Source organism: Pleurodeles waltl, chromosome 4_1 (genome assembly GCF_031143425.1).
Source record: "Pleurodeles waltl isolate 20211129_DDA chromosome 4_1, aPleWal1.hap1.20221129, whole genome shotgun sequence".
NCBI classification, from domain to species: Eukaryota; Metazoa; Chordata; class Amphibia; order Caudata; family Salamandridae; genus Pleurodeles; species Pleurodeles waltl.
Window position 1 is genome coordinate 598,057,469 of NC_090442.1, and position 26,803 is coordinate 598,084,271.

Genomic DNA, 26,803 nt, shown 5'->3' on the forward strand with positions numbered 1-26,803 from the left:
GAAATAAAATTGTAAAGCACACAAATACCCGGAGGTGCCAAGGCACTAAGAGAACCATAACAGCCCTTATGAGGAACTAGAGAGCATAGATGCCAGAAACACGAAGGTACAATTTTATCCAGAGAAGAGCCATGTTTTCAGACTGTTCCTGAAAGAGAGATGGTTATCTAGTCCTTAATCATGGCAAGAAAGGGAATTCTAAAGTCCGAGAGTGGTGTAGACCAACCACCTGCCTCCCCATCTTGATCTATGGAATCTAGGTACTAATAGTTGTCTGCTCTGGGTAGATCACAGCTGTCTAACAGGGCAATGCCACTGAAACGTAGACCTAAAAAGTGTGACCCCTGACTATGCAATGCTTGAAGAGCAACACAAAGAGCTTTGAAGTAAATTCTTTGTCTTACTGGAGCCAGTGCAATTTTTTCATCTCCTTTAACATCTGTCTGTGTTTAGGGATGTGAAGAATAAGAGGGGCAGTCTATATTTAGGGATGTCGAGAATAAGACAGGTGGCAACATTCTGTATTGTTTGCAGTTTAGTTAGGGAGCCCTGATTAATATTAAGGTATAGGGCGTTATAATAGACCAGTCTAGGACCTAAGATATCAATGCAATGTGGATAGTTTTCCATGCCACCACCTGGATGATGCATAAGATTTTCTTTAGGGAGTGTTTAAAGCAAGAGGACACCATTCGCTTGACCTGAGTATCAATGGCCTAATGTTCATCAAATTTCAACCTCAAGTTGACTATGGCTTTGATGAAGACCTGTTCAGTGTAAGACTCTGATTTCATCTCTTCCACTTGAAGTTAGTTGTGAATTTGTAGGCAGTTGACTAATTTGCAGATCTTGGATTCCGATTTTGGTTCTAATCCGGGCTGGAGCTCTTAACCAAGTAATTGTATGGTTGATGATTCAGGACAAATCACCTTATCTCCATTTTGCCACAAATTGTAAAAGTATGAAATGGAAATCGATGCATCAGATTTCTTGCGCTTCCCTAACATCCCCTAACAACGCCATTGTTGTGCTGTATTTACAACACAGAGCTCCATGGCACATGTTTTCACAGATGAGTCAGAAATTCTGACGCATCTGCTGGCGCTAAACTCATGCATTGCTGGAGTAGCATTGTTAAACTGATGCAACTCCAGCAATGCGAGGGGTTCCCCCTAGGGAAAAGCCCTGAGCCAATTTGCTCTTAGCAGGCAGTTAAAGTCGCAGTGAAGTCGCAGAATGATAGTGAAATGTTTTAAATTTCACTGCATTAGTTCTGCATGGCTTTTCCCGTGGGAACGCCTACTTTGCATACATTATACCTGGCGCAGGTATAACGTGATTCAGGGCTTTACAAACTGACGCATTGGGCCCAATGCGTCAGTTTGTAAATATGGAGCAATGTAGTACACTGCTAGTGCCATCGCTGCATCAAAAAAAATGATGCAGCGGTGGCGCAAAGGGCTTGTAAATGAGGCCACTGTATTTTTTTTCAGTCTTTCACCTTCATGTAACTCCATATAAAATAAAGTGCTGTGTGAATGAAAAATAAATATGGGAAATGCGCTATCACACTTTATTAGTTAATACACTTTACCCAGAAAGCCACAGAATTGGACCCTGGGTGGTGCAGTGAAGAATAGTGACCTGTGTATGTTTAATGCTTCAAGGTCCCAGACTGTGACAGAAAGCACTATGAACATGTAAGTCATTATTTTAAGCTTACATTACACACAGTATAAGAGAGACTGCTACAAATTGCTTAAAAAAGTTTAAGATAAAGTTTTTCCAAGCTATAGATTTTTTGCAGACTGTACGTAGTGGATATTTTTTAATAACTGTTTTTTAAACTCACACACTTCACACTGTAGCTGGTAGCTCCCTTACAGTACCCGTGAAGCTTCAAGTGATTCCATCGTCCAATCACCCTTTACATTTGCACGTGACTAGTGCACATTTACATTTCTTTCAGGCAAGTTGGCACCCTGACAAGAAGGCTTGTTTAACTGCCTGCCCCTCCCTCAGTTTCACAGCACACCAGACTCCCTTCCTGACACTTCAGCTGACACATTTCAACTCCCGGAATTAACCGTCCAGGGACAGTTGTCTTTTCACAAAAAAGCAGGGGAACTGTTTTTCTAAAGTTAAAAATTATGGGTCGTGCCCCACAGATCCCCCTACTTTGACCACTGGATTGGACAAGCTCCTTATGTAAATGCAATGTTGTCTGGAAAATCTTTGGATGTTAAAAAGCAGAATACTGAAAGAGGGTAGGAGGAGCTGCAAAGAATGGAGTTACACATCACCATAGCAGGTGTTGCTACTCATTTACATCTCGGAAAAACACAGCTCTGTTTCAGTGGGGCAAACTACAATACAATTACTAAATGAAGGCGCTTTTCATGCTGGAGAGAACGGTTGCTTGCAGGGTGGATTTGCTTGGGTTCACTTTGTACGGCGAAACACTATTTCAAGTAAGACTGGGCATTATAAAATTGAAAGATAACTCGAATTGAAAGCTGTTCGGTAAGGGTTGGAAAATGGTTTTGTCCACGAAGCTTGCTTTCTAATGTTGTTGTTTGTTTACTTCAAAACTCTTAGCTTTATGGGGGCTGCAGTCCGTTTGCAAAGTGCAACAACACTGGACCAGGAGAAAGAGAGTGCACCTGCAAAGATCGCTTTGTCGGAGACGGATTCACTTGCAGAGGGACTATATACGAGGTACTGTATATTCACACCCGCACCATCAGTAAAACACATGCCAAGGTGGAGGTAACATCTAGGCTCTGGAAACTATATTCGACTCTTCTCAGTCGACGTTGGTATGCGTCCTTCTGCTTCGAAAACTGCTTGACCCAGAGAAAACTTAATAGACTCTCCCTCTGTTTAATGAAGCAAACTAACTAACGTGTGTCACAGATCATCTGTTGCATATGGCGCTAAACTACAGACCTATTAAACCTTTTTGTATTTATGATATTTATAAAGTTTCTCCCTCACCCAGAAGGGCAATGGAGCGCTGTACTATCAATTGAAAAAATACTTAAAGATATAACGAAAAGAGCTGCTAAAACAGCTCAAGTCCAGCCATCTGGGAGACGGGAAGACCAGTGGAAATACGTAGAATGTCAGCAATCTGCAGAAATGGAAGGGATTTCCAAATATCAAGTTATTACAAAAGCTTCAAGTTAATAGATTGTGCATGTTCCGAATCGGGGATTTCCTTCCTGGCCAGATAGCAAGCACCAACAAACCCAATAGGTTTCGTCTGTCATAGGCCAAGCCTATGGCTTGTGCCTCTATCCCTCCTTCCACCCAGGATCAGGCCTTGGGCTAACGCTGCCATCTTCGGTACTGGGGAGCAAGGTTCAAGTCTCAGCATCAGTGCAACATACTGTGGCTCTGAGCAAATCCCTTAGTCTCCCCATGCCTATAAAAAGTGAAAGTGTAATGTAACTGGTGCTCATGTAAAGCAGTATACGTTTGTGATCTATAAAAATTGCAGTAATATGCCTCAAGGTAAAAAAAAAAAAAAAAAGTCTTAAAATAAAGAATTACAGAGCGATACCTATTTACTGGTTTATTTGCACAAATTATAACCAGAAAACCTTGATAAATCCTGGCTTCCCTGTTAAATTGTATGATCTTAGGCAAATATTGTATTTCACCAAAACTCTTTTTTTCCTCATTATCGTATAAGAAAGCACTTTAAAATGTGTGAGTTCAGAATCCTAGTTGTCCAAATACCTATTTTGTTTGATTTAATAGACTATAATGTTGCTCTGTAGTAATCATGGCCAGTACAGGGTTTACATGCTTTCTTAGTTCACTAATGGTTCATGTTTAAAAACTCTCACTCTTAATAGGTACTTCTAAGTGCAGTGCTATAATGTGACATATTAATGTCAACGTTTCCAAATGTTAAATAAATACACTTTTTTTAATTTTATAGAACCTTTGTTGTATTTTATGCGATATATTGTATGGTTTAGATTGCAAATAATTTAAGGGCTCTTGCTCGGACTCTAAGGTCTGAGACAGTTTGTTGGTTTGGCTCTGACAGCGCTCGCTCAGTTAATATGTTGGCTTATCCACTTCTAGATAAAACCGTTTTTGGATTGAACTGACACCCACATATCCCTGGGCCCCGGTGCCATTGCACCTGCTGCACTCTACAGACTAAACACTGTCTAAAAAGGAAGCAGAGAACACACGGAGCAGTTGTTTTCAACAATTAACATTTCTATCATTTGTTTACTGTTTTCAACTTTGCATCAGGAGAAGAGACATGGGGATTTATTTATTTTTTGTAATTTGTTAGATCATGTTAAGAAATATTTTTGATGTTCTCCCCATTTCTGTTGGCTGTAGGAACTTCTCCGGATCGGAAATGTATCACAGTTTTTCTATAAAATGCAGGTAAGGGCATTGTGAGAATCTAATGTGTAGAACCCTCGCCAGCTAACTCAGCCTATCACGGGGTGAGCGATGACGAGCCTTTTTATTCTGCAAGTCATCACAAGTGGTGTATTAACTGTAGCCCCTTCCTCACCAATTCAGGCTGCTAGTATGAGGGAACTCGCCGGAGCCGGACCGTACACGGCGTTCGTGCCCAGCTCCGAGGCAATGAAAAGGGAACCAGAGGTGAGGAAAAGAAGGTAACAGAATCCTCTTAAGTAATGGAAACCAGATGATTTGCTGATGCCGACCATTCCTGTATCCTGTTGTTTTTTAGCTGAGGGAGTGGATTCTGAAAGGAGTCCTGGCGCAGGTCCTGCGGTATCATATCGTAGGCTGTGACCAGCTGCTTCGCAGTGAATTGATGGGGATGACCTCAGTCAGGACTCTGCAAGGAGACTCGATCAAGATCACGCACTCCCAATCGCAGGTAAAAATGGAAAGGACTGCGGGAAGAGATCACTTGCTCCGACTCACAGGTGTAACACGTAAGCTGCCTGCCTCCCTAGCGCAGATATGACACACTTCCTAACAGTCTTTTCCAGAGTAGACAAACAGCACAGTCTAAGTTACAGGTACGGTATGTAACAGGAAGTCTTTGCAGTGGATACAGGAGCTTGCCGGTTTGTGTAAAGTAACTGTCAGGGCATAGACATTGGGAAAAGGGAAACTCAAGGGGCGGCGTGCAGACCAGTGATTGAGATCTACATGGGAGTTCACTCGCAAAATAAACACTTAGCGTATTATTGGCCTACAGAGAAATTAAAACTCTAGCTTGGCCATTGCCTTTGAAAATGTGGCTAGACTTGAAGCAGTCTCACTCACGTGTAACGTCTTCCAATGCCACACATACAATCGCAAGCGGAGTTGGTGAAGATGGTCTGTGTGTATATATTGCACCTCATCTGCGAAACTGTTTACATGCCAGCTGGATGTCTCAGGTCTTTGGTTAGAAGAAAACGAGGCAGGCTGGCTGAAAAGTGCTATTTGAAGATTTATCAGAAAATCGTGAGACAGAGTCAGTCGCATCCCATGCAGGAGAGCTGACTATGCCACATCCCAGCTGGCCTGGCGTACAGGTCTGTGTTACTTACTTGTAATTCCTGGAGGCCGATTGGCTTCTTTAAACTTTCATTGACCGATTCAAGTTCCCTTTATAAACCTCAAGCATGTTGGGTCCGGCTTGTAAAATTTCAGAATTCTATCTGAGTTGTCCATGGTGCCTGGATATTATCTTGAGCGTAGTAGTCCTATGAAACTTGGCTCTTTTCATAATGAGGATTTGGATTTATATTCTGTTCTAACTCTTTATCAGTCAGTTCTTTGCTCCAGCAGAAGCTCACAGTTATCATGTGTTCCTTGTTTGGAAAGTTAGAATTGTGTATATCAAATCATCTCAAATGTGTAGGGAAAGCAGCAATCATGGTAGAGAAACAGTTCCAGTGAAAACAATTATAACCGCTCTTCGTCAATGGAAGAAACAATAGCAATGTGAATCAGCTGTCCTTTTACCTACTTCTCTAGCCTCTGTGCAAGTGACCATTTCAACTTTTGTATTCCCATACAGAATTCTACTTATCTGAACGGCGCCAATATAATTTCCAGCGATGTTATCTGCCTAAATGGTATCATACATGTTATTGATCGAGTTCTGGTTCCTCCAAGTCTGATCGTACCTAAGAAGATATCCTACAGTGTGCGGGTATGTAAGTTAGCCACACACTATATTGTTGCACAGCCGTCTTCCATGACCATGTTACTATTGTGTTTCAATCTTGCTCTAGACATTCACACTAATTATGAACATGGATCCCACTATAACCATGTAATCAGATTTTGAGATGCAGTACACCCTGATAACATATAGTGCATTTTACAGTGTGTGCAGTGGTGTGAAATAGACCTTTGCTGTTATAGTGTCAGTTTACAACAATATGCAACACCACAGTTTGAGTTCCTCCACTGTTATAGTAGTACTTCTCGCTAATTCTACGTAACTATTGCAAAGATTTTGGAAAAAAAACACATGCTGTCCTGAAGCCTTTGAGTGTGAAATAATGATGAATAATATAATAATTATACATATATAAATATTTTGCACGGTTTCGTAATGAACATACACTTTGCTAAGCAATGTTGAGGGAATATTATTTGATGAGGTGGCTATATGTTAAACATAGAAGAATTACTGATTGCATGCTAGTTGGAAGTTTGGGAAAGATTTGTCTTTTGTTGGTGAAAAGGGCAAATTACGAGTCCTTGTCTAGTACCTACATTAGGGTAGAATTGACACAGGGTTGACTGAAAGGACCATCATCGATTTAATTTATATACACCTATGATCATCATAGACACATGCTCACTAATTCTTTTTATCACTTGTGACGATTGCAGGAAAGTAGCATCTTTCTGACATAGTTGCCCCCATTTTTTGTCTGGTGTCTGTGTGTTTAGACTGTAGTGCACTGGGATCCTGCTAATCAGGACCCCAGTGTCTGTGCTCTCTCCTCTAATTATGGTTGCTGGTAAAAGTTTACACTCCACAATTGGCATACTGGTGCACCCATGTAAGTCCCTAATATATGGTACTTAGATACCCAGGGCATTGGTACACCAGGGCACTCACATGGGCTGCAGCATATATTATGCCACCCATGGGAGCCAATGCAAACTGTGTCTGCAGGCCTGCCATTGCAGCCTGTGTGAAGTGGCGCATGCACCTTTTACTTCAGATATAAGGCTTGCCTTATATCATGGTCACTGCTCTTAGACACTGTAATTCACCCCTCTGGTAGGCCCTTCAGCCCAAGGGCAGGGTGCATGTCCCTAAGTGTGAGGGTGCCTCTGAATGAGCAGGGTACCCCTACACACCACAGGCTCCATTACTTGGGCTTTGTAGGTGTGGGGAAGCCATCTTAAGGTATGTAGTGGAGAATGGTCCAAATCCGTAATGGCTTCTCCAAACTTAGGCATGTTTGGTATTAAACATGTTGAAATCACACAACTACACCAATTCCTGTGCTAGTTGCATGATCCCATGTACTTTGGGGGTTCCTTAGAAGATCCCCCAGTTCTGCATGTGAAGCCTTACGGGGTCTGGCTGTCGGTCCACGTTGCTGCTGACCCCAGGCACTGCTCTGCCCTCCTGCTGATAAGCCTAACTCAAGCAGGGGGAGGTAGAACAAAGGATTTCCTGCAAGGGAGGGGTGTGACTATCTCTCTGTTTGAAATAGGTGTCTCTGGGGTGGGGTGGGGTGGCCTCTGAGCACCACCAGACTGCTTTGAAGGGCACATTTGGAGCCCTCCTTGCATAATCCGGTTTGCCCCAGGCCAGGAACCCCCAGTTCCCGCTATGGCACAAAACTACACAAAGGACAGGAAATGAGTCATGTGTATGTAAGGGCAAAAGTGGCGAGAGAAGGGAAGAGCCTTGATGAGGTAAAGGAATAGCATGCAAAAGAGAGGAATGTAAGAGGGACAGAATCTACACAGAAATGTAAGAGGCTTGGGGAGAGTGGAAAGCGAGAGATAGATGTAAAGCAACACAAGAGCACTGATGTAATGCAAAATGATGCGACCCCCCCCTGCAGAATATGATGATGGCTCCCAGTCTGCCACGTCTCACAGGTAATAACTAGCCCTAGGCTGAATGGGGCCCCCCTGAAGTGTTGAGGGTCCATCTGTGCTACAGGTGCTTGTGTCATCATCTGGCCCAAGAGCTAAAGCAAGGTAAGAGGCAGTGGGAGACGAGTGATGAGTAGCAGCAAATGTAGGGGAGAGGAGGAAGCTAGAGGAGCAGAACTAGAAAATAGAGGATAGAGGTGAGAGAGAGCTAAAACATGAATAGTAGAACATGGAGGGGAGGTGTAGATGTAAGATACGCAGAACCAGAGAGAAGAGGATAGGGAAAATAGAGAGTTGAACATAAAGGGGGCAGAACCAGTGAACAAAGTTGAAGATGAAAGGTGAAACGCAGTGCTTTCATAGAAGAGGTAGATGTAAGAAAGGCAGAACCATCAGGATAACTTAAGTGGCATGGAGAGGGGATGGTGAGAGATGGATATAAGAGGGTGGGCCAAGCAAACAAGCAAGAGCAGGTAAGAGGCTGGGGGAAAGAGGCAGAGAAGAGATAAAATTTAGAGAGGTCTAACCAACAAGAGGCTGGGGAGAGATGGGAGGTGAAGTGTACACCAGGTAGGTAAGAGGTGAATATAATAGGGGCAAAATCAGTGAGAAAGGTAAGAGACACTGGGAGGGATAAGGTGAAGTGTAGCGCCTGGAAGTGAGAAGTGGTTGTAAGAGAGGCAGAAAAAGTGAGACAACGTAAGAGGCAGGGGGTCAAAGAGGAAAGGTGGACGTAAAGGCGACAGACCAGCAAAAAAAGTTCAGAGGCTGGAGGAAAAATGAGAGGTGAAGGATGGGGGATGCAGATGTAAGAGAGGCAGATCAAGAAACCTTTCGAAGAGAAGAGGGAGGGAATGGTGAGAGCTGGATATAGAAGGGCAGAATCAGTGAGAAAAGTAAGAGGTATGAGTATGAGGTGAAGTGTACAGCATGGAGGAAAGAGGTGGATATAAGAAAGAGATGCAGCAAAGCTGGAGATACCAGAAAGACCGATATAAGAGGGGCAGAATCCTCAAAATTAGGTTAGAGGCTGGGGAAGAGATGAGAAAAAAAATAGAGCATGAAGAGGAAGAGGTAGTGTAAGAGGGACAAAACAGTGAGAAACGATTACATTGTTCAGGAGGATTAAAATGGACAGAAGACATAAATGGGGCAGACCAGTGAAGAAAAATGAGGTGGGGGAGAAATGAGCAGTGAAGGTAGTACATAAATAAGAGGCATGTCTATAAGAGAGGCAGAACCAGGAAGAGGGCATACGCTGAGTGGCAAGAGAGACGAGAGAGAAGTGGATGAAAGAGAGAAAACCCATAAAGATATAGTAAGAGGTTGGATGAAGAGGTAGAGGGGAGTGGAAGGTGGATGTTAGATGTGCAGAACCAGCAATTGAAAGTTAAAGGCTTGGTGTGTGATGAGAGATGAAGAGTAGATCAGGGAGGTAGAGTTCGATGTAAGAAGAGGAGGATCAGCAAGAGAAGGATGTGAAGGAGGAAGAGAAGAGGTGAAAGCAACGGGGGCAGAAACAGCAAGAGAAGATAAAAGGGAAGGGGAGACAGAAAAGGCATAGCTGGGTTTAGGATGGCAGATCCAGCAGAAAAGATAAAGATTGAGTGGAGAGTTGAGAGGTGAAGAGTACGGCAGGATAGGGAGATGAGTATGTAAAAGAAGCAGAACCCACAAGAGAATATGAGAGGCTAGGTGGAAAGATGAGAGGCAAAGAGTAGAGCATGGAAGAATGGAGAGGAAATATGGATGTAAGAATGGCAGAGCCAGTGAGAAAAGGTAGAAGGCTTGAGGAGAGATGAGATGTTAGGAGGAGAGCTTGCGAGTGTGGTGGATGTAAGAGGGGCAGAACCATCAAGATAAGGTAATAGGCTGGACAAGAGGTGAAGTAGAAAGTAAAGCATAGAGGAAATAGGTTGATGTAAGTGGGCAGAATGTGCAGAAAATACTAATATGATTGAGTGGTTAAAAATGTCTTTAAACTAGCATGTGTTGCTAAGTACATTGAGCCCTCATCCGAAGTTTGCAATTCCCTGTCTTTTTATTCTCCATGTAGAAAGTTTTGTCTTAGTTTGGGTTGTGTGTCATCCTTCACAAAGGATTGTGATCTTGAACCATCTGCACCATGTCAGCGAAATTTCAGCCTGCTCTCTGTGTACTCTTAATCTTCCAGACCTTCGCATTAAACCCTCATTCTCCAAAATCCTTGAAAAAGAAGACAACCCCAAATCTGCTCCATAGAAATTAATGTACTTACTGACCACTTGCCAGTTGACTTCTGACCGTTCCATGAGTTGGAAGTAGCATATCGTGCTGCGTCAGAAGGTTTGTGTCTGATTCTTGATCAGGAAGTTAGAGCAGCCTTGAAATTATTTATTTATAGTGTCATGTGTCAGTTTTCCATCCAGTGCTTATGAATCAACTGGTACAACCTATAATTTAAGGTATTCTCTTGGCTTACCTTTATCCTATGTAAGAGGTCTCAAGCCATCCTTCCCCTCCCCTGAAATTTTGGTGATGTTCTAAACCTGTGACTTGTGGAATTCCGGGGAATTCCTTAGCCTTATTCTTTATCTTTCCCAGTTAGCCTTATTCATTCAATCCTTGGTTTCTTGCTGATGCTCTATGTATACTAATATCTAAATAATAATTCCATTCAATGATAATCTGGTCTCTACCCAAGGAAACAATTTTGGACTTGCACAAAATCACTTGCTTTTCGGATAAAGACAAATACATCAAAACATTATAGCAAAACATTAGAAGTCCTCATTTTTAAGGGACCAGGTACCATATACAGTTCTCTTTGGTGTAATGTGGAGCTAAACCTATCAACCACCTTGGTTGAGTCAGCAAACAAATCTTGGATTTATTTTCCAACATCTTCTCTCCTTGTCTGAACAGTGTGTCATCTACTTACTACATCCGTAAGCAACACAAAACTATGCATTTTCACCCAGTCACTGCCTCAAGCCTGTTGTACAGGCAATTATTTTCTCATAATCAGATCACACAAATATTTCCTGTCTTAGAGTTCCCAACATTTGCATTTAGTACCCTTCGGAACACTAAAAACAGTATTAGGATTCTTATCTGAGGTTGCCCCAGATGCTGTATCATTTTCTATTCACCTTTCTGCGGTTTCCCATTACCAAACATTCTATCCATTTGCCATTCTGCAGTGCATAAAAAGGGCCCCCCTCTTTCCTGAGCACCATATTATTTCTTACATTTATTCCAGAATCCTAAACTCTGTGACAGCCGTGCTCCTGTGCCATCCTAAAATTAGGAGGGAAAATATTGGAAGCAGATCCTTCTTTCTAGCCACACAGGACTGGAAATCTCTCTCTGTCTTGAGCTACAGCGTATTTTAAATCTTCTGGAAAAAACTGGCCTTTCTCTACATTAGTACCTTCTGCATTTCCTTTGGAAATCCCTTAGCACCAGGATACCCTCTTGGTGTTGAATTTTCATTCATCTCTTTCAATAGACCAATAACTAAAGAAATGTACATAAACTGCACCATTTGGTGTAGTTTAACAAAACACCCTAGGAAAGGGGAAAGTGAAGAAGCCCAAATATCTTGTAAAAGTAGTTTGAAGGCCTATTAGGCATCTGCCCCCAAATGTTGTCCAGTGCATCATTTGTTACTAACTGTCCAACAAACTAGAGCCATATCTGCTACACACTAGTTAGTGTCCCAAAGTGTATAAAAATACAACATATACTGTGCTCCTGCATAGGGTCCATCTGCCATGCTTACAAATACAGCTGGATCACTGACAAGTGCAGAATGACAATGGACAAACCTAGGCATGCACAGGATGATATGTGTTTTTTTTTCCCCACAACAAATGGTCCCAAACCTCAAGGAGTGACAGTGAGGCCTGGGGAAATTGCTGTTTTTCAACAGCACTGTTAGAATTGGCCTTCATTGGGAGGAGAAGGGGGCTGTGGAGGGGCTCTGAACTGAGGAGTGTGGGGGTCATTCCATAAAATGCATCAATACACCTGGAGTAATCAACCAGTCATTGAGCCTATGTGAGTAGGTGGCCAGTAGGTTCGAGGAGACACATTTTGTATTGTCGATTGGAAGAACTGAAAGTGTATAATTAGGTAGCCTGGGGCATGACTGGAATAACTTGTGAATAGTGAGTAACTTGGAAATACTTTTTAAGGGTCTTACATTCAATCATCTCTTTAACCAAGATCCAATCGATTTACATAGGGACAGGTGCAATCTGGTTATGACTATTTAGGCTAACTATGGGTCAAGCAACATGAGTCTGGACTCTCCGCAATCTGGCAAGTGTCTTCTCACATGTTACGGACATGTTACTTAAAATCTTCAAGACTGCAAATCTCAGGGATTATGGCAGCTTTATTTTGAAGGGTAAACACCACCTCCCCTGTAGGGCACAACTGCACTGAATCTGCTACAATAAATCCTTCTTGTTTTGTTGCTTTAATTTACTACTGGTCTGCTTAATGACTGGTTCCCAGTATAACTTTCAGCAGTTTTTGCCTGTGATATAAATTGCTGTCCCTTTTTAGCCTTTTCATCTTTATAGCTTGAAGTTAGTTATGCCATTTGCATCTCTTGAAAATGGAGCTTGAGAGCAATCGCTGTGATTAGGTGTTCAGTTTGTGGGTGTGTCCCAGCCTTGGTGCTCCTGCCTGACAATATATTAGTCACCTCACCTGTGCATGTCATCTGTGTTGTTTTATCCTATCATCTTATGCAATCAGTGCTTTCTTTTGTTTGCTGTAGCATTTGCAGGTCACTTACCTGAACCATCATGTATCCCTTTGTGCTGATGCCCCATGTCTGCTAAAACCAAATGCCTTAACTTTGAACTTCCCTGGCACAATGGGAGGATTGAGGACTCACCGAAAGACCGGCTGTATAGCTCTGGGACAATCTGTCTTGGAATTTTAATCATGCACTAATCTGGAAACATCAGAATAAAAATATTGGCTTGGAAGAGACCTATTTTAGCTTCTCAACCCAGTTTGATGATGTGTTGTATTTCCACATAATAGAGCTTTAAAATATTTCTACTTATTTTGTTAGGGTTATTATTATTATTTTTTTTTTAAAATCTTTATTTATATTTTAGTATAGTCATTTATAACATAACAAAGTATTCATCTTGCTGCAAACTTATCAATCACTTGACGTGTTTAGGCGGTCGTATACGGTAAACAGTTCTGCGCATTTCCCCTCCACCCTAAAACATCAGGTCATCAATCTAGTCACAGTCACTGCCTATGTTCATGTGATTCCGTTTTATTATGTCCCATCAGAGTGTCTCTCCTGTTTCAGGTTCGCTTGTTTCCATTCCAGCAAGGTAACGGTCATAGGCCTCTGTTAGGGATATTATTTGTATTTGTAGCCATTCCAGTGATATCCACACTAGATAAGTAACGTCCTGCAAATCTGCTTCAATAATACCAGAAAATTAATGGCCAATTGACACTGACTATTATATCACTTCCTGTGATATTATATCTTATGCATATTAGTGGGACCTCTCATGTTCCTATCCTGCCCAGGGTCCCACAAATCGTAGAACCGGCCCTGGCTCTTAGCAGGTGTAAATGGTATCAGTATTTCCATGTGAGGCGGGGGTGTACGATCGAGGAGCCCTGGGAAGGTATTGGAGGGAAAGGGCTGGAATTTCCATGTAGTCAAAGTGGGTCCAGCGTTCCCGTACCCAGCAAATCCAGAAGCAGGAGCACTCAGCCATTTATGATTAGGCAGGAATTCAGTTCCACCAGACTCATAATCAGGTCCTATATGTGCTGCATACACATTCATATGTGCAGATAAAAAAATATTGGAAAAATTAAAACATACATACCTTTTTTTTCTAGCCCTCTTTAAGCTTCCTGGTGCAGGGTAGTGCCTTTTTCATCTGTATACTCTGATAAACATCAACCTATGGACCCAGCTGACCAGCACTTGTGATGGCACCATCTGCCCTGAGCTACACTTAGCAGGACTGTTGTTCATTGTGATATCTTATCCCTCTTACAGCACTTTCACCAACAGCTTCATAATGATTTCAAATTAGGAATGCATTAAATATGTCATTTGTATCTCACAGTTACATCCTTGATCATGTGGAATGTTTACTGGTGCTCTCTTGGCTTGTGTGCATAGTTCAGAGTGGAGTGTTCCCAACGGATCCCAGTCAGTTGGAAATGTGCCTACTACTGTGCGCTTGTGTTCCTGTGACCATCTGTCATCTTCTACAATAAAGCTTCTGTTCTGTGATTTCTCTTGTGTGTAGAGTGTGGATATCCTTTACTTCAACCACATGGAAAAATGTGTAGATATATGTGATCTACTGCAGTTTCCTGTCAAAATGTATGCCATCTTTATTGATTCTGTAGTATATGTAGTCGAAAAGTAAAGAAGAATTTCTATTTTGTTCCAGGAGAATCTCACTACTTTGGCTGAAAAACATGGATATGCCACTTTTAGCAAACTGCTACAGGTAACATGATTTCTTTTGGTGATTTGAATTGATATTTAGAGATCTTGTATTATACCATTGTCAGAACCCTGTTTGGGGGGGGGGGGTGCAACGGGGCACATGCGGGTTACTGGGCCCAATCGAGGTGGTTGAGGCCTTTTACTCCTGGTGTCCTATGGCCCACTCTTCTATGGATCCTGCTCAACTGGGTCAAGCACCCCCCTCTGCATCTGACTATCAGCTGGGTAGCATGGTGCAAGCAGTCAAGGCTCCCTCAGAGGGAAGTGTAGATAGAGGTCAGTGAACACCATTCATAACTCAATGTGCAAGCTGTACACACAATAAATAAATGTTTAGTGAAATGCTTATTTTGTATTTAAGAAGTATTTTAATTCTAATTCTACACATGCAAAGGTAAACAACATTCAAAGAGCAATAACAGTTCTCTCAGACTCATTTCATATGGTGTAGTCACTTAAAGTCAATTAGGGTTGCAAAAACCAAAGATGCTATATCCTCCCGGGCCCAGTAGGCCCAGTTCTCAGCTTTACCCAACCTAGCAGAACAAAATCTGCCAGGGGTGCATTGTGGTCCTGTCCCAGATCTGCAAAGTCGGGCTGCAAGCGATCACATGTGCAGCTCTTGGCAGGTGCTGGCTCTCTCTCCTGAGCTGAGCTTACCAGCATTCTGACGATCAGAGTTGCTCTGGCAAACATGCAGTAAGTCCTTTTCTTCCCTGCTCAGGAAAGGGTCAGTCTCCGTGCTCCGGTGGGGCTACGGCCTCCTTGGTGCACAACCCCCATGTCTGGGTAGATCCCTTCATGGATGTAGCAGCAAATTCATGGCACCAGCGATGATCCGTACTCTGGCCTTAGCATCTTTATTGGCTTCCTTAGCGGCTCATTTTGGCATAAGAGGGCTCTCCAACGAACCTCACTCTGCAGTCACACTAACTTCAGGTTGTATCCTCCATGGCTCCTTCTGATATATGGGATCACAGAAACTTCCTGCACATAGGCGATGCCCCCGGTCATTGTGACACACTTCCTCAGCACATGGCAGTCCCTCCTGGCAAACGGGGACGGGAACTCACAACACTGCACATGGGTGACAGCCCAATCAGTCGAGCACAGTCCCTCAGACCTTGCTCAGGAAAAGCCCACATGCCTGGGCTCCTCTCTGGATCTTGCTTCCACCAAATCGCTCATCTCCCTCATGGGCTCACAGGTCTTGGTGAGCAGGCAGGAACTGATGCTTCAGAGTAGGTGGTCTTAGTTGCCATTGGTGATGTTTCCTCTCCCTACAGGGAGGCTAGGAGGCTGTGCCCCTAGTTCTGGTTAAAGGCTGAAGTCTTGCAAAGCTTCCTTTTCTCATGCAGCCCGTATGGCTGCTCGGCAGATGACAAGTTAGGGGTGATCATGCTTACCTACTTATAGTTCTTATCAAGATATCAAATGTAATTTAGTGTTTGAGTCTTTGACAATTTATATCTGAGAGAGACTTCTAGTTGCAGATTCCTTACCTTAGAATTTTCCCCAGGCGTCAGACTGGATCCAGAGATTTTTCTTCGAGCAATACCCTTGCGTGTCGGTAGGTGGCGCCGGTCGACTCCGTGGGCGTTGTAGGCATCGTGGTCGCCGTGACGATGTCAGGAGTAGTATATAGACGCCGCCCTTGCGCAATGACGTCATTTATTTTCTTTCCACGCTACGCGCTGATTTGGAGAGAGCTACCGTAAGGAAATGCCTCCTTGGCATGTTTACCCCCTGACTTTTTGCCTTCTGCTGATGCCAGTTATGATTCAAAGTGTGCTGGGGCCCTGCTAACCAGGCCCGAGCACCAGTGTTCTTTCCCTAACTGTACCTTTGTTTCCACAATTGGCACAGCCCTGGCATCCAGATAAGACCCTTGTAAATGGTACCCCTGGTACCAAGGGCCCTGATGTCAGGGAAGGTCTCTAAGGGCTGCAGCAGGTATTATGCCACCCTGGGGACCCCTCACTCAGCACATGCACACTGCCTCACAGCTTGTGTGTGCTGGTGGGGAGAAAATGACTAAGTCGACATGGCACTCCCCTCAGAGTGCCAAGCCCACCTCACACTGCCTGTGGCATAGGTAAGTCACCCCACTAGCAGGCCTTACAGCCCTAAGGCAGGGTGCACTATACCACCGGTGAGGGCATAAGTGCATGAGCACTATGCCCCTACAGTGTCTAAGCAAAACCTTACACATTGTAAGTGCAGGGCAGCCATAAAGAGTATATGGTCTGTGAGTTTGTCAAACACGAACTCCACAGTTTCATAATGGCTACACTGAAATCTGGTAAGTTTGGTATCAAATTTCTCAGCACAATAAATGCACACTGATGCCAGTGTGGGATTTATTGTAAAATGCACCCAGAGGGCATCTTAGAGATGCCCCCTGAATACCGGTCCGACTCCTAGTGCTAGGCTGACCAGTTTCTGCCAGCCTGCCACAACCAGACGAGTTTCTGGCCACATGGGGAGAGTGCCTTTGTCACTCTGTGGCCAGGAACAAAGCCTGTACTGGGTGGAGGTGCTTCTCACCTCCCCCTGCAGGAACTGTAACACCTGGCGGTGAGGCTCAAAGGCTCATGCCTTTTCTTACAGCACCCCAGGGCATCCCAGCTAGTGGAGATGCCCGCCCCTCCAGCCACCGCCCCCACTTTTGGCGGCATGACTGGAGGAGATAATGAGATAAACAAGGAGGAGTCACCCACCAGTCAGGACAGCCCCTAAGGTGTCCTGAGCTGAGGTGACCCCTGCCTTTAGAAATCCTCCATCTGGAGATTGGAGGATTCCCCCTATAGGATTAGGGATGTGCCCCCCTCCCATCAGGGAGGAGGAACAAAGAGGGTGTAGCCACCCTCCAGGACAGTAGACATTGGCTACTATCCTCCTGACCTAAACACACCCCTAAATTTAGTACTTAGGGGCACCCCAGAACCCAGGAAATCAGATTCCTGCAACCTACACAAAGAAGAAGGACTGCTGACTTGAAAGCCCTTCAGAGACGACGGAGATGACAACTGACTTGGCCCCAGCCCTACCTGCCTGTCTCCAGACTCAAAGAACCTGCACAGCGACGCATCCGACAGGGACCAGCGACCTCTGAAGCCTCAGAGGACTGCCCTGAACCCAAAGGACCAAGAAACTCCCGTGAACAGCGGCTCTGTTCAAAAACAGCAACAACTTTGCAACTTTCTTGCAACTTTTAAAGAACTCACTCTTCCCGCCGGAAGCGTGAGACTTCACACTCTGCACCCGACGCCCCCGGCTCGAGCTCTAGAGAACCAACACTACAGGGAGGACTCCCAGGTGACTGCGACCTCGTGAGTAACCCAAGACTACCCCCCTGGACCTCCACAGCGACACATGCAGACAGAATCCAGAGGCTCCCCCTGACCGAAACTGCCTGAACAAAGGAGCCTGACGCCTGGACCAAGCACTGCACCCGCAGCCCCCAGGACCAGAAGGAACCGAACTCCAGTGCAGGAGTGACCCTCAGGCAACCGTCTGCCTAGCCCAGTCGGTGGCTGGCCAGAGAAGCCCCCCTGTACCACCGGGTCCCTCCACTGATTCCTATTCAAAACCTGACGCCAGCTTTGCACACTGCACCTGTTCGCCCCTGTGCCGCTGAAGGTGTCTCTGTGTGCTTACTTGTGTCCACCCAGTGCTCTACAAAAGCCCCCTGGTCTGCCCTCCGAAGACGCAGGTACTTACCTGTTGGCAGACTGGAACTGAAGCACCCATGTTCTCCATAGGCGCCTATGTGTTTTGTGCCCTGAATTGCCCTCTGCACCTGACCGGCCCTGTGTTGCTGGTGCAGTGACTTTGGGGTTGCCTTGAACCCCCAACGGTGGGCTGCCTATGCCCAGGAACTTGAACTTGTAAGTGCCTTACTTACCTCAGAAACTTAACCTTACTTACCTCCCCCAGGAACGGTTGATTTTTGCAGTGTCCACTTTTAAAATAGCTTATTACCATTTTAACTAAAACTTTGTATGTTACTGCTCTAACTCAAAGTTCCTAACTTACCTATGTGGAGTACCTTGCATTTTATGTATTTACTTCAAATCTTGAATCTTGTGGTTCTAAAATAAATTAAGAAAATATATTTTTCTATATAAAAACTATTGGTCTGGAGTTAAGTCTTTGAGTGTGTGTTCCTCATGTATTGCCTGTGTGTGTACAATAAATGCTTAACACTACCCTCTGATCAGCCTACTGCTCGACCACACAACCACAAAATAGAGCAATAGAATGATCTAATTTTGCCACTATCTTACCTCTTACCGTTTTGTTGAGTTTTTTCTGTGCCACTTTGGTGCATCGAGGATGTCCTTGAAAACCGGGTTCAAGTCATGCGAGGACTGTCATCGGACGATGTCGGTGACGGATCCTCCTCAAGTTTGTCTGTGGTGTCTCGAGCACGACCACGACCCGAAGTCGTGCTCCGAGTGCTGGGCCATGCACTCGAAGGCTTTGAGGGAGCGGTCCCTAAAGCTAATGGCGGCCTGGCACTCGACTCCGCGTAGGTCCCGGTCTCGCTCGAGAGGAAGGTCCTCTGTCCTCGGAGCCTGCGTCTGGGTCAGCTCTGCGCTTCCCCGAGTTTCCCAGAGCCGGAGTTTTATGAGGCCATGCGCCTCAGATTTGGGAGGTCCAACCCCGATACGGCGCCTTCGGGACCAAGGGGTTCGGCTGACGGGCCTTCGGCTCTGGCCACCGGGGTCACCTCAAGATCCGTGCGCTGATCCTCACTGGCATCAGTCGCACCTTTGAGGCCTTCCCCGGCGCCGGGTCGATTATCGACACTCCCTACGTTGGTGGTAGCCACTATCGACGTCGACTTGATTCTTATCCTGGACGACTCGGAGAGGCGTCAACCGCCGCCACCTTCGGCTTCGATTGGGCTTATTCGCCCCAGGTCAGATTCTGACCCTTTTTCTTATTGGTACGAATATGGGGAAGGAATTGGAGGGGTCTCTGGACCCTTATAAATACCAGGATGACCCTGCTATGGACTGGACTCAGGAATTGGGTGACACAGTGGTCTGGATACTTCTCCTGACGCTGGCATGCTGTCTCCTCCTACCGTGGCTACGGCGGAGGGAGCTACTTATGGTATGGTGGTCAGTAGGGCAGCTGAGGTCCTTGGTCTCCAGCTTCCCACTGTTGAGGTCAGGTCTATCTCCTGATGGAGGTGCTTCAGCCTGGGGCTTTTACTTCAGAGCCCCTTTTGCCTTTTAATGAAGCCCTCACCGATGTCCTTTTGGATACATGGTCCAAACCCAACACAGGGCCTCCTGTGAATAGGACTATCGCACGCCGCCATCGGCCCGCTACAAACGACCCTAAATTCCTGTCCCAACACCCCACACCTGAGAGTCTTGTTATCCAGGCTTCCGCTTCTTCGGGCGCATTCCCTTCCGCACCCCCGGATAGGGAATCCAAAAGGCTGGAATAGTTTGGGAAGAAGTTGTTTTCTTCCTCCAGTCTTGCGCTGCGGTCTGTGAACACCACATGCCTTTTGGGCTGCTATGCCCACTCTTTGTGGTCCTGCCACAGAAACCGGAGGAGGCCCGTGCTATTGTCTCCCAAGCTGTGGCCGATGGGAGAGATGTAGCAAAGTTCACAATCCGTTGGGGGCTGGACACGACCGACTCTCTGGGCAAACCGGTTGCTACGATGGTGGCCTTACGACGCCACGCCTGGTTACGTACTTCTGGTTTTTCGGGGGATGTCCAACAGTCACTCATGGACATGCCCTTTGATGGCACCCGTCTCTTTGGAGACAAAGTGGACTCGGCCTTGGAGAAATTCATGGATTCCTGGGCTACGGCTCGGTCCCTCGGTCTTTTCTCGGCCCCTCGCTCACCACAGTCTGATTTTCGCCCCTTAAGTGGGCACGGAAGGGGCTCCCTGTCGCGTCCTCCACACAGCCACCATGCCTCGCACGCTGGTCAGCCTATGCGAGGCTGAGGACGCTGAATCCCACGTGGCTGTGGAACAGGGAACCAGAGCTCTGTCCAGTCCACCTCTGCCCCTGCTGCAGCCTCCATACCCTCCTAGTCCATCCCCTCACTCCCGTCCAGTTGGTGGCAGGATTTGCCATCACCTGCCTCACTGGGAACATACTACCACGGACAGGGGGGTTTTGCAGATCGTTCGAAAGGGCTACTCCCTCCCTTTCGAATTTCCTCCACTACCCATGCCACCATCCTTCAATCACCTTCCGGAGGATCCTTTGGCGCTTCTCCGGCAGGAAGTCGCAGCTCTCTTGGCCAAGGGAGCTATAGAAAAGGTCCTTGTGCCAGAAGTAGGTCGTGGTTGTTATTTCCCCCTAATTTCTGATACCAAAGAAGGACAAGGGCTTACGTCCTATCCTAGACCTTCGGGACCTAAACTACTTCCTCAAGAAGGAGAAATTCAAAATGCTCACTCTAGCTCAGGTTCTGTCTGCCTTGGACCCAGGAGACTGGATGGTAGCGTTGGACTTGCAGGATGCTTATTTCCACATCCCCATCCTGCCTTCCAACCGACTTTCAGGTGTTCATGAAAGTGATGGTGGTGGTTGCAGCTCATCTGCGCAGGTTAGGGGTTTCAGTATTCCCCTTCCTCGACGACTGGCTGTTGAAGGCAGACTCGCCCCAGAAAGTCCCCTCCCACATTCAGACTATGGTGAACCTCCTGCACATGCTGGTGTTCACTATAAACGTGCCGAAGGGCAGACCCCTCTCCCTTCCCCAACCAGATCTCTCTTTAGTGACAGATGTGTAACTTCTGGGTTGGGGTGGCCACATGGGAGAGGCTGAGATCAGAGGACTCTGGTCTCCAGCGGAGTCGGGCTCCATATCAATCTGCTGGAGCTCCGTGCGATCAGGCTTGTGTTGAAAGCATTCCTTCCCTCTCTCAAAGGGAAAGTGGTGCAGGTGTTCACAGACAATACTACCGTCATGTGGTATTGCAACAGACAGGGCGGAGTAGGGTCCTGGACCCTTTGTCAGGAGGCACTATGCCTCTGGACATGTCTGGAACATCAGGGTGTTACCCTGGTGGTTCAACACCTGGTGGGTTCCCTCAATGCCGGAGCAGACGAACTGAGCCGTCGATGCACAGCCGATCACGAATGACATCTCCGTCCAGAGGTGGTGCAAGGTCTCTTTCAGCAATGGGGAGAGCCTTGGTTAGATCTGTTCACCTCTGCAGAGAGCGCACAATGTCAGCTGCTTTACGTGTTGGAGTTTTCAAGGCAGCACTTGTTCGGAGACACTTTTCGTCTCGAGTGTAACTCCGACCTCCTTTACGCCTTTCCACCTATACGTCTTCTGCCAAGAGTTCTCAAGACAATCACAAACGACCAGGCCCAAGTCATCCTGGTGGCTCCGGACTGGGCACGGAGAGTGTGGTATCCAGAGCTATTGTGCTTGTCCATCGGTCCTCCACTCAGACTGTCTCTTCGGGCGGATCTTCTGTGGCAGCAACAGGGGACGGTTCTTCACCTGAACCTGTCCAACCTCCGCCTTCATCCGTGGAGATTGAGCGGCAATAGTTGACAGCTTTTACCCTTCCACCCGAAGTCTGCAATGTTATCTTGGCAGCCAGGTGTCCATCAACTAAAACTATATATGCCTGTTGTTGGAATACATTTGTGGCATGGTGTACCAACAAATCTGTTGATCCCCTTTCTGCCCCTCTATCTGAGGTTCTTCTGTTCATTCTTTCTTTAGCCCATCAGGGCTCTGCTTTGGGCACCCTTAAAGGGTATTTATCTGCCATTTCGGCCTTTCTTATGCTACCTTATCAGCCCTCACTCTTTAAATCTCCTATTGTGGGTAGATTCCTAAAAGGGCTCACCCATTTATTTCCTGCCACTCCATTTATCATGCCTCAGTGGGACCTTAATCTTGTACTTACTTATTTGATGTGTACCCCCTTTGAGCCGATGCATAATTGTCCCTTGCGGTTCCTCACCTTCAAAAATGTCTTTCTGGTCGCTATCACCTCTGCTCGCAGGGTGAGTGAGCTACAGGCCCTTTCCTCAAAGCCTCCGTACTTGTCTGTGCACCCTGACAAAGTTGTGCTGCGCACCAGGGCTTCCTTTCATTCTAAGGTGGTTACACCCTTTCATGTAGGCCAGTCCATCACCTTGCCTACTTTCTGTGCACCCCTACGTCCTTCCCATGAGGAGGAGAGACTCCACCGTCTGGACCCAAAAAGAACGTTGGCATTCTACCTCAATTGTACTAAAGATTTTGGATGGACGATCAGCGCTTCGTTGGGTATGTGGGTGCGAAAAAAAGGAAGGTGGTGCAAAAGCGTACCATCTCTCAATGGGTGATTCTCTGCATCAAAATGTGCTACACTTTGGCCAAGAAGCAACCTCCTGAAGGCTTGCGTGCTCATTCCACCAGAGCAACTGCTGCTTCCACTGCATTAGCATGCAGAGTTCTTGTCCTGGATATCTGCCAGGTAGCTACGTGGGCGTCCCTGCACACGTTTGCTAAGCACTACTGCCTGGACAGTCAGGTCCGTCGAGGCGGCTATTTTGGTTGTTCGGTCCTACAGGACTTTCTAGTATGATCTTGGTTCGCAGCCCACCACTAAGATTGCCATTGCTTGGGTATCTATTCTAAGGTAAGGAATCTGCAACTAGAAGTCTCTATTAGATGTACAAGTTACTTACCTTCAGTAACGAAATATCTGGTAGAGACATATTCCAGTTGCAGATTCCTTACCGTCCACTCATCCTCCCCGCTTGCATACTGATTTCTAGGGACAGGGATTCCCCCTTTCAGGTCCTTAGCTCTGGCGCACCAATCTCAGTGTTCTTAGCATCTCTGCGCTTTGGCATGGAAAGTCGATAAAAGAAACTGACGTCACTCCGCGAGGGAGGCATCTATATACTACTACCGACGTCATCACGGTGACTACGACGCCACGGAGTCGACCAACGCCACCTACCGATGCACAAGGGTATTGCTCGAATAAAAATCTCCGGATCCAGTCTGACACCTGGGGAAAAATTCTAAGGTAAGGAATCTGCAACTAGAATATGTCTCTACCAGATATTTTATTACCGAAAGTAAATAACTTGTACTTTGGGGGTTCTGCTCCTTTGAAATGGACATCTTTGCCCTTTCTTTTTCCTCCTGAAGGATGTCTGTCACAGCAGGCAAGACTCCAATGCTGATTAACCCCGCAACAAGATTCATGGGAGTGACCAGAGTTCACACCTGGATGTCAGGCACAATAATACGTGCACGAAAAGGCTAATCCTGGGGTCACAGCCCTATTCTTTATGATTCCCTTATCAGCCCTATCTTGCCTTTCCTGAGATGAGTCCTGGCCTCTTCCTTGTGATCTGTTACTGAATCAAAGAACCTTTGAAATGCTCATGGAGAGCCTGGCTCTCCCATCCTCCAGCGTTTGTTCCACCAAGCTTACAGGAATGCAGCAATACGTTAATTCTGTCTGGGGGGATTCCTCTGCTCCTTTTGGTTTCACCAGGCAGGCCTGGGCTTCCCAAAATGGATCCAAAGATCCTCCATGTAATGTACCAGTGCAGGCATGTCTGCACTCTGTGTACATTCCCAGTAAATTCACTGTTCAGCACTGCTGTCCTCATACACTGTGCTACCACCTGCATCCCACATGTAGCACACACACTGTCTACACTGTTCAGCACTATAGGCCCTGTGTACTATACTAGAGTGTGTCACTTTAAACACACACTGCCAACGCATACACATTTACCATATACACACTATACCACACTTCACTCTCTGTGTAATGTATGTCGTGATGTCACATGCATTTAGCACATTTTCATCACGCATGCACTTCCACAGCAACCTGATGTAGGCCAGGGGTGAGTTAAACACACAGCAGCAGAACTGTTAAAAAGGTGAGTGAGACTGTAGGTCTTGCCCCAGTGGTCCTGTTCACTGCTACTGATCATTACAAAGTATGCTGCCTCCACCACGCTTGTGCTTTTTAACTCCTAGTCCTCCTGTTTTTTTCCACCACTTTTAGGGTAGCGGTTTGGAGACACGTCATCATCCAAAAATACCACAATCTGTGAGATAGGCCTATGTTATGGTGCACCTGCATGATCGTGTTTGCCTAGGACAAAAAGTCAGCATAAGGTATCCAGACAACAGTACAGTTGGGCACTCAGTGCAGTCGTACACGTATTCACCATGCAGGACTTTTCTGTCCATTGAAAGTTGGAATGGAAGCCGCAGTCCTCTCCCGAATGATAGACAATGGAGCACTGACTAATGAAACGGCACATTTTAGAAGGCTTAATAATACCTCAGTAAAACAATACAGCTCACAAGCATTCATCTGTCACAATCTACCACCATCAAATAAAATTCCTAAAAGCCTTCTTTTGATTTTTATCCTTAATAGGACAATTTACTGTTGGTATTTATTTATAGAATATGTGGCATGCCTCTTAGAATTGTTTATTCAAGAGGGCTGACCTCTTTCCAAAGCTCAAATCCCTTTCTGCCTATTATAGAACAGAATCATAGTGTAAGCCCAAGGTGATATGCATTATATTCTGGAAGATGATGGCTCCTGTCTGCCTTATAATGGCACCACCTTTACTTGCTCCTGACCTAAACTTTGGTAGGAGGTGAACGAACATTTGCAAGCTGTCTATTAGGATGTAGAACCTGTCCATGATGATGGCCACATAGCAGAAAGTTTCTCAGTATACTCTTTCTATACAAGAAGTTGAAATTGAATCTGTACGGAATATCAGCAGTATCCAGTCAGTCTCGCTTTCATTGTGTCAACAACGCAGAGCAAATTCTCCCTTTAAGATTCCTCGGAAATTCAAATGAGGCAGCAGCAAAAACAGGCCCCAAGTGCCAAAGAGAAACCAACAAAAGATTTTATCTTCATCAAAAAATGTGCACCCAGTCAGAGGAGGAACAGTCTTGTTGGGGGTGAACTGGAAAACACTAACATCAAACAAAGGGCTGCTGTACATTCTTCAAAATAGATACATTCATTATTTCTCACAAAATGCCACATCACACCGACTTACCAAAACAAAAACATTTATGAATGCCCTTTACGGAGATTCAAAACTTGCTGGATAAAGGAGCAGTAGAATACATCCATGTAAATCAAGGCATTCACATAATTAAAAAAGTTGGGGGAGGATAAAAATAAATTAGTAAATAATCCTTCTGGGTGGTAACTCGGCTTAACAAACTTCCACTGCCTATTTCCTCTGATTGATAACTGTGCTTCAAGGTAGGAAATGTTTCAGTACAAATACCTTAGGGTCACAGTTCATCATGGAAAGTCTACCACAAGTGATGATCCATTGATTACATAAGGACCATTGGTTTTTATCCCTATTTGTACAAATGGTTACTTTGCGGTTCTTAAGCATTATAAGTTATGCAGGATGTTGTTCGCAACATTCTGTCACATAAAAAACAATTCAAATAATTCCAGGCCATTACAGATCTCAATAGAGATTATTAGAAAAAGACAAAGTACTCACTGGACAGGGATTTATTAGTTGCTACTTGGTAGTCACCTGATGTCTGTTGAGTCTGTAGCCCCACACCTCCACCACCCAGAGTATGCTGAGGACTGCTCGACTTCACTACACTATAGCTGATTAACTATGACTCTTACTAGTCAACTGGTGACAGAGGCAAGCCAACACTACCCTCAGAACTGGCCACTAGTGTACCCGACCAATACACTTGCAGCTCCTACCATAGCAGGGTGAGTCCTCGGCAGTGATTAGCACTGTGGAAACACACCATGGGGCGTGTTGTGAGCTTCAAACTCTAACTGTAGAATTTTCAGGACTCCAAGAGATCAGATGTCTCATTCAGGCAATCCCTTTGAATTCAACTCATTCACCTGATCTATGGCAGTCACCCACCATTCATAGTAAAATTCTGGTCTACCTAGGCAGTCACGTTTCTGGTTCCCTGTTTCTTGAGAGTACCTACTGCTATCACACCCCTTAGCAATGTAGCTAAGGTAATGCTACCTGTTTGCCTAGCAGGAGGCACACAGACTACTCACGTCCTTGTGATTTAGCATAGAAAGTATATTTTCTCCATCCTCACACCCTTCACCCAGAAAGGATTGGCTTACTCTACCAAGAGCCACATACAAAAGATCAAACAACACTGTTTATTTACACCACTTCTCTGGCATAGCCTGCCATTAAAGGAA

At 45.5% G+C, this 26,803-nt stretch overlaps 1 protein-coding gene across 1 annotated transcript in view; it reads left to right on the top strand.

Moving 5' to 3' along the window:
• Positions 1–26,803, top strand: part of STAB2 (stabilin 2) — an 805,158-nt gene that overhangs the window by 591,032 nt on the left and 187,323 nt on the right. Inside the window, 6 exon segments of the mRNA XM_069228991.1 lie at positions 2,599–2,718; positions 4,369–4,416; positions 4,558–4,641; positions 4,733–4,885; positions 6,023–6,157; positions 14,523–14,582. Of these exon segments, the coding sequence (XP_069085092.1) occupies positions 2,599–2,718; positions 4,369–4,416; positions 4,558–4,641; positions 4,733–4,885; positions 6,023–6,157; positions 14,523–14,582 (600 nt within the window).